This window comes from Nerophis ophidion, linkage group LG27 (genome assembly GCF_033978795.1).
Source record: "Nerophis ophidion isolate RoL-2023_Sa linkage group LG27, RoL_Noph_v1.0, whole genome shotgun sequence".
In the NCBI taxonomy this organism is placed as follows: Eukaryota; Metazoa; Chordata; class Actinopteri; order Syngnathiformes; family Syngnathidae; genus Nerophis; species Nerophis ophidion.
This window is the reverse complement of record NC_084637.1, coordinates 11,520,173-11,535,552: the sequence shown is the minus strand read 5'-3', so window position 1 is coordinate 11,535,552 and position 15,380 is coordinate 11,520,173. Positions and strand designations below refer to the sequence as shown.

The following is a 15,380-nucleotide window of genomic DNA, read 5'->3' as shown; positions in this document are numbered from 1 at the left end:
TTTTGTGATGATGTAAATGAGGTGTGGTTGTATTGTATATTAAGTCCATAAATGGGCATTTTATGACTTTTCTTAATTTGATTACATCATATGGTATGATTTTATTGTAATAATTTAATTGCATGATTTTTGTATCCCTTTAATTTAGGTAGCCAGGGACTGCATATGGAAATTAGATATTTAGCTATAATCTGGTACAGAACATATCTGTCTTTGAGCTTAAATGTGTGTTTGTCCCTTCAAACAAAGACTAAACTAACTAAACTAAATCATGTCTGTTGAACTTTATGCTGTTTTTATGCTCTGCTCTGGACTAATACAATTTTACAAACAACATGTTGTCATCTTTATTATGAAAAGTTTCAGGGTTGTAGACGAAATAGCTCTCATGGAGTCTCGTTGTCCGTACAAAGACACACAGTGGGGGGGAGAAAAATAAATGTTAAAGAATGAAACAAAGCAGACCATTTTCACAGTGTATCCAAGTTTTGTACAAAAGGTTGCAGAAAAAATAGAAGATATTTTTCTATTAGAAAGTGGCATCGCATGAAATTGATCAAGACCATATATGATTGTCATGCTGAAAAAATAAACACCATGGGTGTGGTGACATGCACACACCTATCATGTACATTTCTACCTTACAGGCACTTAAAAAACGGGCATAAATGCCATGTTCATTTTGATTTTGTCCTCATTTACTCATTGTTGCAATTATAGATACAACCTCAAATATATGAAACATCTTAAACAAGAAAGCAGTATTCATTTCTTGTTTGTAATCATGATTGACTGCAGCTGGTAGTGTCTTTATAGCAGGCCTGGGCAATTATTTTGACTCGGGGGGCCACATTTAGAGAAAAAAAAATGTGTCTGGGGGGCCGGTATATCTATTTTTATGAACACTAACACAAAACCTCACAATAATGTCTGATTGAATGCAAATAACTTTATGGCAGACCGCCTTAAAAAACTTAAAATTTTACATTTTTCTATGAAGGATAAAACACTGAATATTGACAACATATGAACGTCACACCCCCTTTCGATCGACACATTTTACAATCAAGTGAAACGCAACAAAAATGTAACAAACAGTGAAATATGAACGCGAAGGGTACAAAATAAATGCACCTATAATCTGATATATCTGATATATCACTAAGCTTTGGAACTTTGTGGTAAAAATCTCCTTCCGCGTCTGTGGAAACGCTCCCCACCCACACTGCTCGGTGCCTCGTTTGAGCTGCTGTGACTTCCATTACCATAGTAACTAATTATATCACCATAGTAACCGGTTGTGGAGAGGCGGAGCCGACGGTCCAACAGAGAAGCTGGGCATGCTAAAGCCCGGCCTAAGATGGCGGCGAGGAGGCGGGGATGGCGAGCGAGCGGCGAGGCGGGGCGTGCCGGGAGCAACGCCACAATCGAGATCAGGTGCATGGATCGCGCACTTGGATACGATTAACGAAACCTCTCGCACTGTGTAAAAGGGCGGCAGCTGTGAACGTCGGTGTGAGAGGTGGAGAAACGATGAATGAACCAGAGGGAGAGACGACAACTCAAGCAGCAGCAGCGCGTGCAACCCGGAAAAATGCGAAAGCGAGAGGCAGACGCAGACAACGGGGAAGGCTGAAAAGCAAAACGCAAAAGACTTTGCCTATTGAAAAATAAAGAAGTCTACACCTGCTCATAGCCATGTCCTTCCTTGGTGGTCCTTGGAACCCGCAAGACGGCACGAGTCTTTCACACCGGTATATCATCCATAAGCGCAGATTCTAACCATTGAAATACTTTGTATAGTTCAAGACTTACGGTCATTAGAAAACATCACTGCACATCATAATGGCAGCTACACTTTCCATCTTAAAGATCTAAAAAACATTTTTGGGGAATGTCCGGCGGGCCTGATTGAAAAGCTCAGCATGTGGCCCCCGGGCCTTAATTTGCCCAGGTCTGCTCTATGGCAACACTTATTGTATTTAACAATAAATACTTTCGGTGAGAAAAGTCTGAGAACGTCAGGGAAGATCTAAGACAGCGAATTGTATTTTCACAAACAAGTGGAGGAGTTCAAATACCTAGGAGTCTTGTTCACGAGTGGGGGAAGAGTGGATCGTGAGATCGACAGGCGGATCGGTGCGGCGTCTTCAGTAATGCGGACGTTCTACAGATCCGTTGTGGTGAAGAAGGAGCTGAGCCGGAAGGCAAAGCTCTCAATTTACCGGTCGATCTACGTTCCCATCCTCACCTATGGTCATGAGCTTTGGGTCATGACCGAAAGGATAAGATCACGGGTACAAGCGGCCGAAATGAGTTTCCTCCGCCGTGTGGCGGGGCTCTCCCTTAGAGATAGGGTGAGAAGCTCTGCCATCCGGGAGGGACTCAAAGTAAAGCCGCTGCTCCTTCACATCGAGAGGAGCCAGATGAGGTGGTTCGGGCATCTGGTCAGGATGCCACCCGAACGCCTCCCTAGGGAGGTGTTTAGGGCACGTCCAACCGGTAGGAGGCCACGGGGAAGACCCAGGACACGTTGGGAAGACTATGTCTCCCGGCTGGCCTGGGAACGCCTCGGGATCCCCGGGAAGAGCTGGACGAAGTGGCTGGGGAGAGGGAAGTCTGGGTTTCCCTGCTTAGGCTGTTGCCCCCGCGACCCGACCTCGGATAAGCGGAAGATGATGGATGGATGGATTTTGAAAGGTCCTTTTACAACTATTTTTAGGCATTTCACCTCACTTTTCTTTGGAGAAGAGTTTGCCTCAAAGAAGACATTATGAAGGGGGAAAACTAAAAAAAGAACGCCGTCCTTTCTCAGTTTAGCAGCACACATCAAACAGTCCACGTGTTAGTCCACCATGTGCACGTATTTACAGTAGTACCTCAACTCGCGAGTTTTATCGGTTCTGTGGCGCACCTCTTACCTCAAAACACTTGTATCTCAACTAAACGTCTCCCATTTAAATGAATTGAAATCCATTCAACCCGACCGCAGATAAGCAGAAAAAGATGGACAGATGGATGGATTGTCCCGCCCAAATAGCACAGTTTTAATATGTAACATGCCTTATATATATATATATATATATAAAAGAATATAGTATAAAATCAATAAAAGAGAATGTACCACTAAAAATGTAGAGAGGCGGAGCCGGCAGTCCGACAGCGAGGCAGGGCACACCGTAGCCCGGCCCAAGATGGCGACGAGGAGGTGTGGAAGGTGAGCGAGCAGCGAGGCGGGGCGCGCCGGGAGCGATGCCGCATTCAAGATCAGATGCGTGGATAGCGCACCTGGGGACAATTGATTAATCCTCTCGCACTGTATAATAGGGCAACTGCAGTGAACGTCAGAGGGAGAGGCAGAGAGACAAGAAGGAGCCAGAGGGAAGCTGACGCTCAGGGAGAGAGACTGAGAGCGCGAGAGAGGCGACGACGCCCGAAGCGGAAAGGCAAGCGGAAGAGCGAGCGGCAGACGGAGCAACTGAAAAGTAGTCTCTATTGAAAAATAAGGAAGTGTAAACGTGCCGCCGCTATGTCCTTCCTTGACGGTCCTTGGAACCCGCACCACGGCTTGAGAAGTCTGTCACAAACAACTCCAGTAGTTTTATGAAGTAATGTAATACTCATGTACAACTTTTACCTTGTAGAGCGGACTTCTACCGTATCTCCTTCCATTTTTCCACCAAGCACACCACCACCAGCTTTTCCATATTTTCATGGATAAATGCCTGCCAATTAGATATTATTTCAACACTCTTAGTAACTGTGAATGCTGTCTGTGTTGGCACTGCGATGAGCTGGCGACTTGTCCAGGGTGTACCGCGCCTACCGCCTGAATGCAGCTGAGATAGGCTCCAGCAATCCCCCGCAACGCCAAAAAGGGACAAGCGGTATAAAGTGAATGGATGGTTTATCAATGTCAATCAATCAATGCTTATTTATATAGCCCTAAATCACAAGTGTCTCAAAGGGCTGCATAAGCCGCAACGACATCCGCGGATCAGCGCCCACATAAGAGCAAGGAAAAACTCACAACCCAGTCGGACGTCACTATGAGAAACCTCGGGTGACCGGTGCAATGGACGTCGAGTGGGTCCAACATAATAGTGTGAAAGTCCCCGCCCCCCGTGACCCCAAAAAGGGACAACCGGTAGAAAATGGACGGATGGATGACTGGCATTATTGACTCATTCTGCTTCGGTATGGTGCAGATTAGCAGTGATACGCTCGAATCGCTCTGTCATGATTTTGATGATTTCTTTCTTTAATACTGTGGAGAGGCGCAGCCGACGGGCCGACGGCGAGGCGGGGCACGCTGCAGCCCTGCCCAAGATGGCGGCAAGGAGGCGGAGAATGCGGCGAAACGGAGAGCAAGGCGTGCCGGGAGCGACGCAGCCACAATCGAATTCAGGTTAAAACTCTCATGACTCTGTATAAAACGGGGAAAAGGAGGAGCGATCGAGGAGGAAGGAGGAGAGTCCGCAGCGCAAGAAAAGCGAGAGCAACATTGAGCGCAAGACGAGAACGACGACGACGGCAGCTGAAAAGCAGACCGGAAACGAGCAGTGGAGGAAAGGAGCTGAAAAGCGATCCGAGCTGCAACCAAGCTTTATTGAAAGATAAAGGAGTCAAACCTGCTCAAAAGCATATCCTTCCTGGGTGGTCCATTGAACCCGCACGACGACAGCGAGAGACTGTCACAAATTTCTTAATATCATCCACTGTCCTTCACACTTACTTTTTTCCTTCATGCTAGTTATGTCGATCTTTATAGCTTTAAAATAATGCCAGCGAGTAAGACCAGATGTTCTGGGCGGATCTTTACTGTGGTATTTTTCTACGCTAACCAATGACGGGAATGCTTGTAACAATTAGCCGAGAAACAGCTCCGCTAAGCTGAGTCCGGAACATCAATAGAAATTCAAAAGATATGAATCCACTTATTTAGTTTGAATCCCCGGAACCGTTCCAAAAAAATCATAAAGGCTGTGAAATGAACATGACATTCATACTTCTAGTGTGTATGAAATAACTTAAGGCATGGGAAAAACCCAACGATTCATGTGGTTCAGTCAGGTTCGGGAATTGTGTGTGCACGTGTCAACATGTGGGAATCATCTAGCCTGGAGAAGAAAAAATGTCATGAATACAAAGGAGTGGTGCAGAAAGTAGGCAAAGTGGGGCCTGCATGTGTGTGTGTTTGGACTATTCACATATTAAATAGTGTTCAACTAAACACCAGCAAAGTGTCATGATCTGGCGTCTATTTTTAGTCTCTTTGGTGGGAAGCTTCACCCAAGCCAATCTCCATCAATAAAGGTCTTTCCTGGAGCTCGGCAGGGTGCGGCTGGCCGAGCAGGTGGCGCTGCGGATTACCTCCATCCACCTGGCGAAACACAGACAATGATTGCTTCCCTTGCCACAGTGTATCACTAAAAAGTTGCGCACCTTTCGAACGTGTACTCGCTCTCCGATCTGAAGTAGTAGACGTGGGACTTGAAGTGGAGTTTAAAGACGTAGTCCTTGTGGATGTTTTCACACTCGGATGGGATGGTGACGGAGTAGCCCAGCAAAGGAAGGCTGGCCAGAGGGTAGTCGTCCTGTGGGGGAAACCTCAGGTTTAACCCTTATCCAGGGTTATCTTTTTACATTTTGATTTATTTGCCCTTATGTAACTTGTATCAAGATTTTTTTCATGTCAGCGTGAATAGTGCAAATTCCAAATTTTTCATATATGGAAATACATCAAATTTACAAACCCTGTTTCCATATTAGTTGGGAAATTGTGTTAGATGTACATATAAACGGAATACAATGATTTGCAAATCCTTTTCAACCCATATTCAATTGAATGCACTACAAAGACATATTTGATGTTCAAACTCATAAACTTTATTTTTTTTTTGCAAATAATAATTAACTTAGAATTTCATGGCTTCAAGACGTGCCAAAGTAGTTGGGAAAGGGCATGTTCACCACTGTGTTACATCACCTTTTCTTTTAACAACGGGCGGTATAGCTCGGTTGGTAGAGCGGCCGTGCCAGCAACTTGAGGGTTGCGGGTTCGATCCCCGCTTCCGCCATCCTAGTCACTGCCGTTGTGTCCTTGGGCAAGGCACTTTACTCACCTGTTCCCAGTGCCACCCGCACTGGTTTAAATGTAACTTAGATATTGGGTTTCACTATGTAAAAAAGCGCTTTGAGTCACCAGAGAAAAGCGCTATATAAATATAATTCACTTCACTTCACAACAACACTCAATAAACCTTTGGGAACTGAGGAAACTAATTGTTGAAGCTTTGAAAGTGGAATTCTTTCCCATTCTTGTTTTATGTAGCGCTTCAGTCGTTCAAATGATAAATAAATAAATGGGTTGTACTTGTATAGCGCTTTTCTACCTTCAAGGTACTCAAAGCGCTTTGACATTACTTCCACATTTACCCATTCACACACACATTCACACACTGATGGAGGGAGCTGCCATGCAAGGCGCCAACCAGCACCCATCAGGAGCAAGGGTGAAGTGTCTTGCTCAAGACACAACGGACGTGACAAGGTTGGTACTAGGTGAGAATTGAACCAGGGACCCTCGGGTTGCGCACGGCCACTCTCCCCACTGCGCCACGCCGTTCAACAGTCCGGGCTCTCTGCTACCGTATTTTACGCTTCATAATGCGCCACACATTTTCGATGGGAGACAAGTACTCGCACTCTTTTTTTACGAAGCCACGCTGTTGTAACACGTGCTGAATGTGGCTTGGCATTGTCTTGTTGAAATAAGCAGGGGCGTCCATGAAAAAGACGACGCTTAGATGGCAGCATATGTTGTTCCAAAACCTGTATGTACCTTTCAGCATTAATGGTTCCTTCACAGATGTGTAAGTTACCCATGCCTTGGGCACTAATGCACCCCCATACCAGCACAGATGCTGGCCTTTGAACTTTGTGTCGATAACAGTCTGGATGGTTCGCTTCCCCTTTGGTCCGGATGACACGATGCTCGAATATTTCCAAAGACAATTTGAAATGTGGACTCGTCAGACCACAGAACACTTATCCACTTTGCATCAGTCTATCTTAGATGATCTCGGGACCAGAGCAGCCAACGGCGTTTCTGGATGTTGTTGATAAATGGCTTTTGCTTTGCATAGTAGAGCTTTAACTTGCACTTACAGATGTAGCGACAAACTGTATTTAGTGACAGTGGTTTTCTGAAGTGTTCCTGAGCCCATGTGGTGATATCCTTTAGAGATTGATTTTGGTTTTTGATACAGTGCCGTCTGAGGGATTGAAAGTTACGGCCATTCAATGTTGGTTTCCGGCCATGCCGGTTACGTGGATTGATTTCTCCAGATTATCTGAACCTTTTGATGATATTATGGACCGTAGATGTTGAAATCCATAAATTTCTTGCAATTCCACTTTGAGAAACGTTGTTCTTGAACTGTTTGACTATTTGCTCACGCAGTTGTAGACAAAGGGGTGTACCTCGCCCCATCCTTTCTTGTGAAAAACTGATCATTTTTTAGGAAGCTATTTTTATACCCAATCATGGCACCCGCCTGTTCCCATTTAGCCTGCACACCTGTGGGATGTTCTAAATAAGTGTTTGAAGAGCATTCCTCAACTTTATCAGTATTTATTGCCAACTTTCCCAACTTCTTTGTCACGTGTTGCTGGCATCAAACTCTAAAGTTAATGATTTGCAAAAAAAATAAAAAAATTGTTTTCAGTTTGAATATCAAATATGTTGTCTTTGTAGCATATTCAACTGAATATGGTTTGAAAATTATTTGCAGATTATTGTATTTCGTTTATATTTACATCTAAAACAATTTCCAAACTCATATGGAAACAGGGTTTGTAGGTTATTTTGTCGAGATTGCACTTCTACAGTATATCACCCCAGAAAAGCTGGTGTGTGTGTTGCATATTCCACAACATTACCAAACAACACAGGTTGGACCGCTGGAGCGTACGATGCCATGAATGTGGCGGGAAATAAGTGTCTCCTTGGTACTGCACGCAAAATCCTCATTTAAATAAGGCGGTCTGGACCACTTTTGCACTTAACAATTGTGCATGCAGTCTTAGTAGATCACCTCCAACACGCCCATTAACAGTACACACAATTTTATAGATTCCACACGCTGTTTTGAGCTTAGTACTTGAATCCTATGTGTGTGCATTCTCAAACCTGGTGGGACTTGTAGAAAAAGAGGCTGAAGTTGGTGAAGACCACCCAGAGTTTCTGCCAGCCATTACTGTTCTTGAACTTCCTCAGCAGGTTTCCTGACAGCTGGTTCTAGAAGCAAAAGGGCAGCATTGATAAAGATGTTTTCTAAATTGTGTGCCACGGTATTTCATATCCATCCATCCATCCATTTTCTACCGCTTATTCCCTTTTGGGGTCTCGGGGGGCGCTGGCGCCTATCTCAGCTACAATATCAAATAGCAATAATCCCAGTATCCCGATGTCAAAATTAAGGCTGTGAGGTTTTAGTCCAGTGGAAGTAATTCCAGGGAAGTGTGCAAGTCACATTCAATGTTTGTGCTTGAGCTCTCAACATGAAGCAAAAAGGATGTCTTGCTTCCATATAAAATAAATTAGGACTGACCATTTTGTTTTATAAAATAGTTAAAAAAGTAAAACAGATTTAACTTGATATTCTTTGTTAACTTAGTTTGAATATCCATCCATCCATCCATTGTCTTCCGCTTATCCGAGGTCGGGTCGCGGGGGCAACAGCCTAAGCAGGGAAACCCAGACTTCCCTCTCCCCAGCCACTTCGTCTAGCTCTTCCCGGGGGATCCCGAGGCGTTCCCAGGCCAGCCGGGAGACATAGTCTTCCCAACGTGTCCTGGGTCTTCCCCGTGGCCTCCTACCGGTTGGACGTGCCCTAAACACCTCCCTAGGGAGGCGTTCGGGTGGCATCCTGACCAGATGCCCGAACCACCTCATCTGGCTCCTCTCGATGTGAAGGAGCAGCGGCTTTACTTTGAGTCCCTCCCGGATGGCAGAGCTTCTCACCCTATCTCTAAGGGAGAGCCCCGCCACACGGTGGAGGAAACTCATTTCGGCCGCTTGTACCCGTGATCTTATCCTTTCGGTCATGACCCAAAGCTCATGACCATAGGTGAGGATGGGAACCTAGATCGACCGGTAAATTGAGAGCTTTGCCTTCCGGCTCAGCTCCTTCTTCACCACAACGGATCGGTACAACGTCCGCATTACTGAAGACGCCGCACCGATCCGCCTGTCGATCTCACTCACTCTTCCCTCACTCGTGAACAAGACTCCTAGGTACTTGAACTCCTCCCCAACCCGTAGATGGCACTCCTCCCTTTTCCGGGCGAGAACCATGGACTCGGACTTGGAGGTGCTGATTCTCATTCCAGTCGCTTCACACTCGGCTGCGAACCGATCCAGCGAGAGCTGAAGATCCCGGTCAGATGAAGCCATCAGGACCACATCATCTGCAAAAAGCAGAGACCTAATCCTGCGGTTACCAAACCGGAACCCCTCAACGCCTTGACTGCGCCTAGAAATTCTGTCCATAAAAGTTATGAACAGAATCGGTGACAAAGGACAGCCTTGGCGGAGTCCAACCCTCACTGGAAATGTGTTCGACTTACTGCCGGCAATGCGGACCAAGCTCTGACACTGATCGTACAGGGAGCGGACCGCCACAATAAGACAGTCCGATACCCCATACTCTCTGAGCACTCCCCACAGGACTTCCCGAGGGACACGGTCGAATGCCTTCTCCAAGTCCACAAAGCACATGTAGACTGGTTGGGCAAACTCCCATGCACCCTCAAGAACCCTGCCGAGAGTATAGAGCTGGTCCACAGTTCCACGACCAGGACGAAAACCACACTGTTCCTCCTGAATCCGAGGTTCGACTATCCGACGTAGCCTCCTCTCCAGTACACCTGAATAAACCTTACCGGGAAGGCTGAGGAGTGTGATCCCACGATAGTTGGAACACACCCTCCGGTCCCCCTTCTTAAAGAGAGGAACCACCACCCCGGTCTGCCAATCCAGAGGTACCGCCCCCGATGTCCACGCGATGCTGCAAAGTCTTGTCAACCAAGACAGCCCCACAGCATCCAGAGCCTTAAGGAACTCCGGGCGGATCTCGTCCACCCCTGGGGCCTTGCCACCGAGGAGCTTTTTAACTACCTCAGCAAACTCAGCCCCAGAAATAGGAGAGTCCACCACAGATACCCCAGGCACTGCTTCCTCATAGGAAGACGTGTTGGTGGGATTGAGGAGGTCTTCGAAGTATTCCTTCCACCTATCCACAGTTTGAATATTTCTTTTTTTTTTCTCATAGATAGATTTGTACACTTTAATTTGTTTTATGTCTTATTATAGAACACATTTGATTGTACATTTACATGTATCATAAATAATTGCTGTCAACTGAAAACAATCATTTAATGTAAGGTTGGAGTTTTTAATACACTGTTTACGATGGATATCATTTGATTGTTTAAACCAGCGGTGCCTGAAGTTCTTTTTTGAACCTGCAGCATATAAAAACATCATATTGTCTGCATTAGAATATTACCGTAGACCCCAGCGAAAAAAAACAATTCAAACGTTTTAAGACCAGAGTTTCTTTTCACGTAAAATAAATATTCAAGAATCATTTAAATGAAGTTACAAATCAAGCAATTTTAAAACAAAAGAAAACATAACAGTCAGTTATACAATTAATATGAACTTTGACAGTAAAAAAAAAAAAAAATATATATATATATATATATATATATACTTAAATATAAACGTACAGTATATATGTATACTGTAAATATATATATACACACGTACATGTACACATATATAAATATATATATGCACATCTTTATATATATACATAAATACATACATACATATATATATATACATACATGCATACATACATATATATATACACATACATGCATACATAAATACATACATACATATATATATATACATACATGCATATATATATATATATGTATATATATATACATACACAAATATAGATCCATCCATTTCCCACCGCTTATTCCCTTTGGGATCGCGGGGGCACTGGTGCCTATCTCAGCTACAAATGGGCGGAAGGTGGAGTACACCCTGGACAAGTCCCCACCTCATCGCATATATATATATATATATATATATATATATATATATATATACATACATATATATATATATATATATACATATATATGTGTATGTATATACAAATATATATATACACACATATATATGTACGTACATACGTATATATATATATATATACACATATATATATACATACACATATATATATATATATATATATATATATATATATATACACACACATATATACACACATATATATATATATATACATATATATATATATACATATATATATGCATATATATATATATCCATCCATCCATTTTCTACCGCTTATTCCCTATATATATATATATTACTCAATTAGAATTTTTTGAAATAGTAATTAATCATCCACTTTTATATTTTACTTAGCCCCCAAAAATATGTATTGGCCTATATAGTATGAATTGGTCTCTAGTTGTATGTAGTCAAATATATTATATAACTATTAATTATATCTCGGCCTGCATTTGATTGGTTTGAACATGTTTTAAGAACACAACCATGAAGAATATCAAAACAATTGTTTTCTGCTGTTGATTTTTATGGAAGAAAAGCGAACCAGGGAATGGAACTTTGGAGTCAATGGAAATTTATGGTACATTTAACAGCTATAGGATGTCCTGTGAGATACTTTGGGGTCGTCTACCCCAATGCATTTGTAGTTGTATGTCTAACGCCAATTTTGGCTACTGCAGTACTTTTGTGCATCAGCAGGTGTCACAAAGGGACCGGTTAGAGGTTTTTAGAGGCTTACAGGTCCCTGACTGGTAAAGTTGGTGTCATGTGAGACATTTAAAAACACACAAGGAGACAAAAGTCAAATACCTCCACTGCAATACTGAAGTCCACCATGGACACGCTGGTGTTGCGATGCCAGCAGACGTGCACTGTGGTGTTACCACGTTGAGCTTGGCGCTCCAGAGATGAACGCGAGCCGCACTGCTCCTCCTCTGACTCGTGCTCGGCCCCAATATCCTCCAGCAGCTCTGGGGGACAAAGGGCAGGTCAGACATGAGGATAATGAAAACAAATAATCACGTGTCTTTATGGCTCAGGCTGCTCTTTTAAGGCACAACAAAAAACCAAGAAAAGCAACGATCAAAGCCGTTTCAGTACAATAAAAAAGAAGAGAGACTCATTTTGTTGTGACTGAAAAGCAGTACTCTTGAGATAAGATCATTGGGGATTCAGCTGCAGGACAATGATGACGTCAGACCAACGGTCACCGAAGGTGGACACATTCCACACCCTAACAGTAGCAAATGATAGTGAGAAGAAAAGGGGGAAATCTATATTATACTCTCCTTAAAGTCCAGACATATAAAGTATTATACACGCGTTATATTTGGGGAAAAAAAAGGAATATACCTGATTATAAATAAATCATTTAAAAAATATAACTACAATAGCATTTATAAGTAACAACCTATTTTTGTATATCACAATAAATATATAAAAGCATGTATACATAATTTAAAATATTACTGTATGATAATTCATGAATTTAATTTGAAAGAAAACATTACTTAAAACAATAAAAAAATAAAACCATGACGCATTAAAATTAATTAATTAAAAAGAAAACTTCTAAATCTTTTTGTATATTAAAAAATACAAAAAACATATAGGTGCAACTTATTTGTATCACAATATTTCTGCATATTAAAACATATGTATACACTGTGTTAAAATTAATATAATACATATGTATTTCTTATATTACATTTCAAATCCATCCATCCATCCATCCATCCATCCATCATCTTCCGCTTATCCGAGGTCGGGTCGCGGGGGCAACAGCCTAAGCAGGGAAACCCAGACTTCCCTCTCCCCAGCCACTTTGTCTAGCTCTTCCCGGGGGATCCCGAGGCGTTCCCAGGCCAGCCGGGAGACATAGTCTTCCCAACGTGTCCTGGGTCTTCCCCGTGGCCTCCTACCGGTTGGACGTGCCCTAAACACCTCCCTAGGGAGGCGTTCGGGTGGCATCCTGACCAGATGCCCGAACCACATTTCAAATCATTAAGATATTATATTTATTCTTATATATTTCTATATAAAAAATTGAATGAATAATATCTATACAAAAAACACTGTATAAGAATGTAAACATTTAATTTAAAAGTACATTCATTTATATCAAAATATTTGTGTGTATATAAATATAAATATATACTGTATCAACATGTATTATATTTCTATACAAGAAATTTAAAAACAAATATACAAATTTTAAAAGACTATATTAAATTCCATCCTTCCATCCATCCATTTTCTACCACCTGTCCCTCTATTTGTTTATATTGTATACAAACAATCAAAAACAACTGTACAATAAATCAAACAATAATAATTGTATAAAATATACATTTTTGTCTATGGGTCCAGACTTTGCGGTATGTTTAATTATTACAATTGAAGTTCAAACTATGATGGGTGCTTGTCGAGTGCTGAGTGCTGAAAACTAGCACTTAAAAATCAAACAATGAAAAGAACCTTTTCGAGCCTGCCGCTTTAGTCCCACAAAGTGATATCACTTAGCTTACTGTTCTCAGAGGGGCTGGTAGACAGCAGGTCCATGTCAGGCTCATTGGTCTGCTCTGCAAGGTCAATCGCCATCCTGATGTCCTCCAGCCACCGCTCCATCTCGGCTGCACAGCTTGGCAGAATAAGTGGGAGGAGAATGGGTTAATTGAACTCTTAGGTGTGTAGGTCCCGTTTGCATTTTTTAAAGGTTCTATAACAGGGGTCACCAACCTTTTTGAAACCAAGAGCTACTTCTTGGGTACTAATTAAGGGCGACCAGTTTGATACACACTTAAATAAATTGCCAGAAAGGCCAATTTGCTCAATTTACCATTAATATATAAATCTATGTATATAAAAAATGGGTATTTCTGTCTGTCATTCAGTCGTACATTTTTTTTACTTTCACGGAGAGTTTTTTGTAGAGAATAAATGTTGAAAAAACCACTTAATTGAACGGTTTAAAAAAGGAGACAACACGGGAAAAAATGAAAATTAAATTTTGAAAAATAGTTTATCTTCAATTTCGACTCTTTAAGATTCAAAATTCAACCGAAAAAAATGAAGAGAAAAACTAGCTCATTTGAATCTTTTTGAAAAAATTAAAAAAATGATTTATGGAACATCATTAGTAATTTTTCCTGATTAATATTAATTTTAGAATTCTGATAACATGTTTTAAATAGGTTAAAATTCAATCTGCACTTTGTTAGAATATATACACAAATTGGACCAAGCTATATTTCTAACAAAGACAAATCATTATTTCTTCTACATTTTCCAGAACAAAAATTTTAAAAGAAATTCAAAGGACTTTGAAATAAGATTGATATTTGATTCTACAGATTTTCTAATTTCCCAGAATTCTTTTTTTGATTTTTAATCATAATAAGTTTGAAGAAATATTTCACAAATATTCTTTGTCGAAAATACAGAAGCTAAAATGAAGAATTAAATTAAAATGTATTTATTATTCTTTACAATAAAAAAAATAAAAGAATACTTGAACATTGATTTAAATTATCAGGAAAGAAGAAGAAGGAATTTAAAAGGTAAAAAGGTATATGTGCTTAAAAATCCTAAAATCATTTTTAAGGTTGTATTTTTTTCTCTAAAATTCCATCCATCCATCCATCCATTTTCTACCGCTTATTCCCTTTTGGGGTCGCGGGGGGCGCTGGCGCCTATCTCAGCTACAATCGGGCGGAAGGCAGGGTACACCCTGGACAAGTCGCCACCTCCTCGCAGGGCCAACACAGATAGACAGACAACATTCACACACTAGGGCCAATTTAGTGTTGCCAATCAACCTATCCCCAGGTGCATGTTTTTGGAAGTGGGAGGAAGCCGGAGTACCCGGAGGGAACCCACGCATTCACAGGAAGAACATGCAAACTCCACACAGAAAGATCCCGAGCCTGGATTTGAACCCAGGACTGCAGGAACTTCGTATTGTGAGGCAGACGCACTAACCATAAATGTTCAAATATTTTGTTTTTATTGCAAAGAATAATAAATATATTTTAATTAAATTCTTTATTTTAGCTACTGTTTTTGGACGAATAATATTTGTGAAATATTTTTTCAAACTTATTATGATTAAAATTGTCTTTCTGAAAGTTGTAAGAAGCAAAGTAAAAAAATTAATGAATTTATTCAAACAACTGAAGACCAAGTTTTTAAAATA

General features: G+C 41.6%; 1 protein-coding gene across 2 annotated transcripts in view; it reads right to left on the bottom strand.

Moving 5' to 3' along the window:
• Window positions 1-322: 322 nt before the first annotated feature.
• Window positions 323-15,380, bottom strand: part of LOC133544074 (FERM, ARHGEF and pleckstrin domain-containing protein 1-like) — a 96,753-nt gene continuing 81,695 nt past the window's right edge. For both annotated transcript variants that reach the window (XM_061889117.1, XM_061889116.1), the window contains exons 24-28: window positions 13,714-13,826; window positions 11,996-12,156; window positions 8,195-8,302; window positions 5,446-5,597; window positions 323-5,383 (exon numbers count right to left, since the gene is read on the bottom strand). In XM_061889117.1, the coding sequence (XP_061745101.1) occupies window positions 5,308-5,383; window positions 5,446-5,597; window positions 8,195-8,302; window positions 11,996-12,156; window positions 13,714-13,826 (610 nt within the window). In that variant the 3' untranslated portion in view covers window positions 323-5,307. The remainder of the gene's footprint in view (window positions 5,384-5,445; window positions 5,598-8,194; window positions 8,303-11,995; window positions 12,157-13,713; window positions 13,827-15,380) is intronic.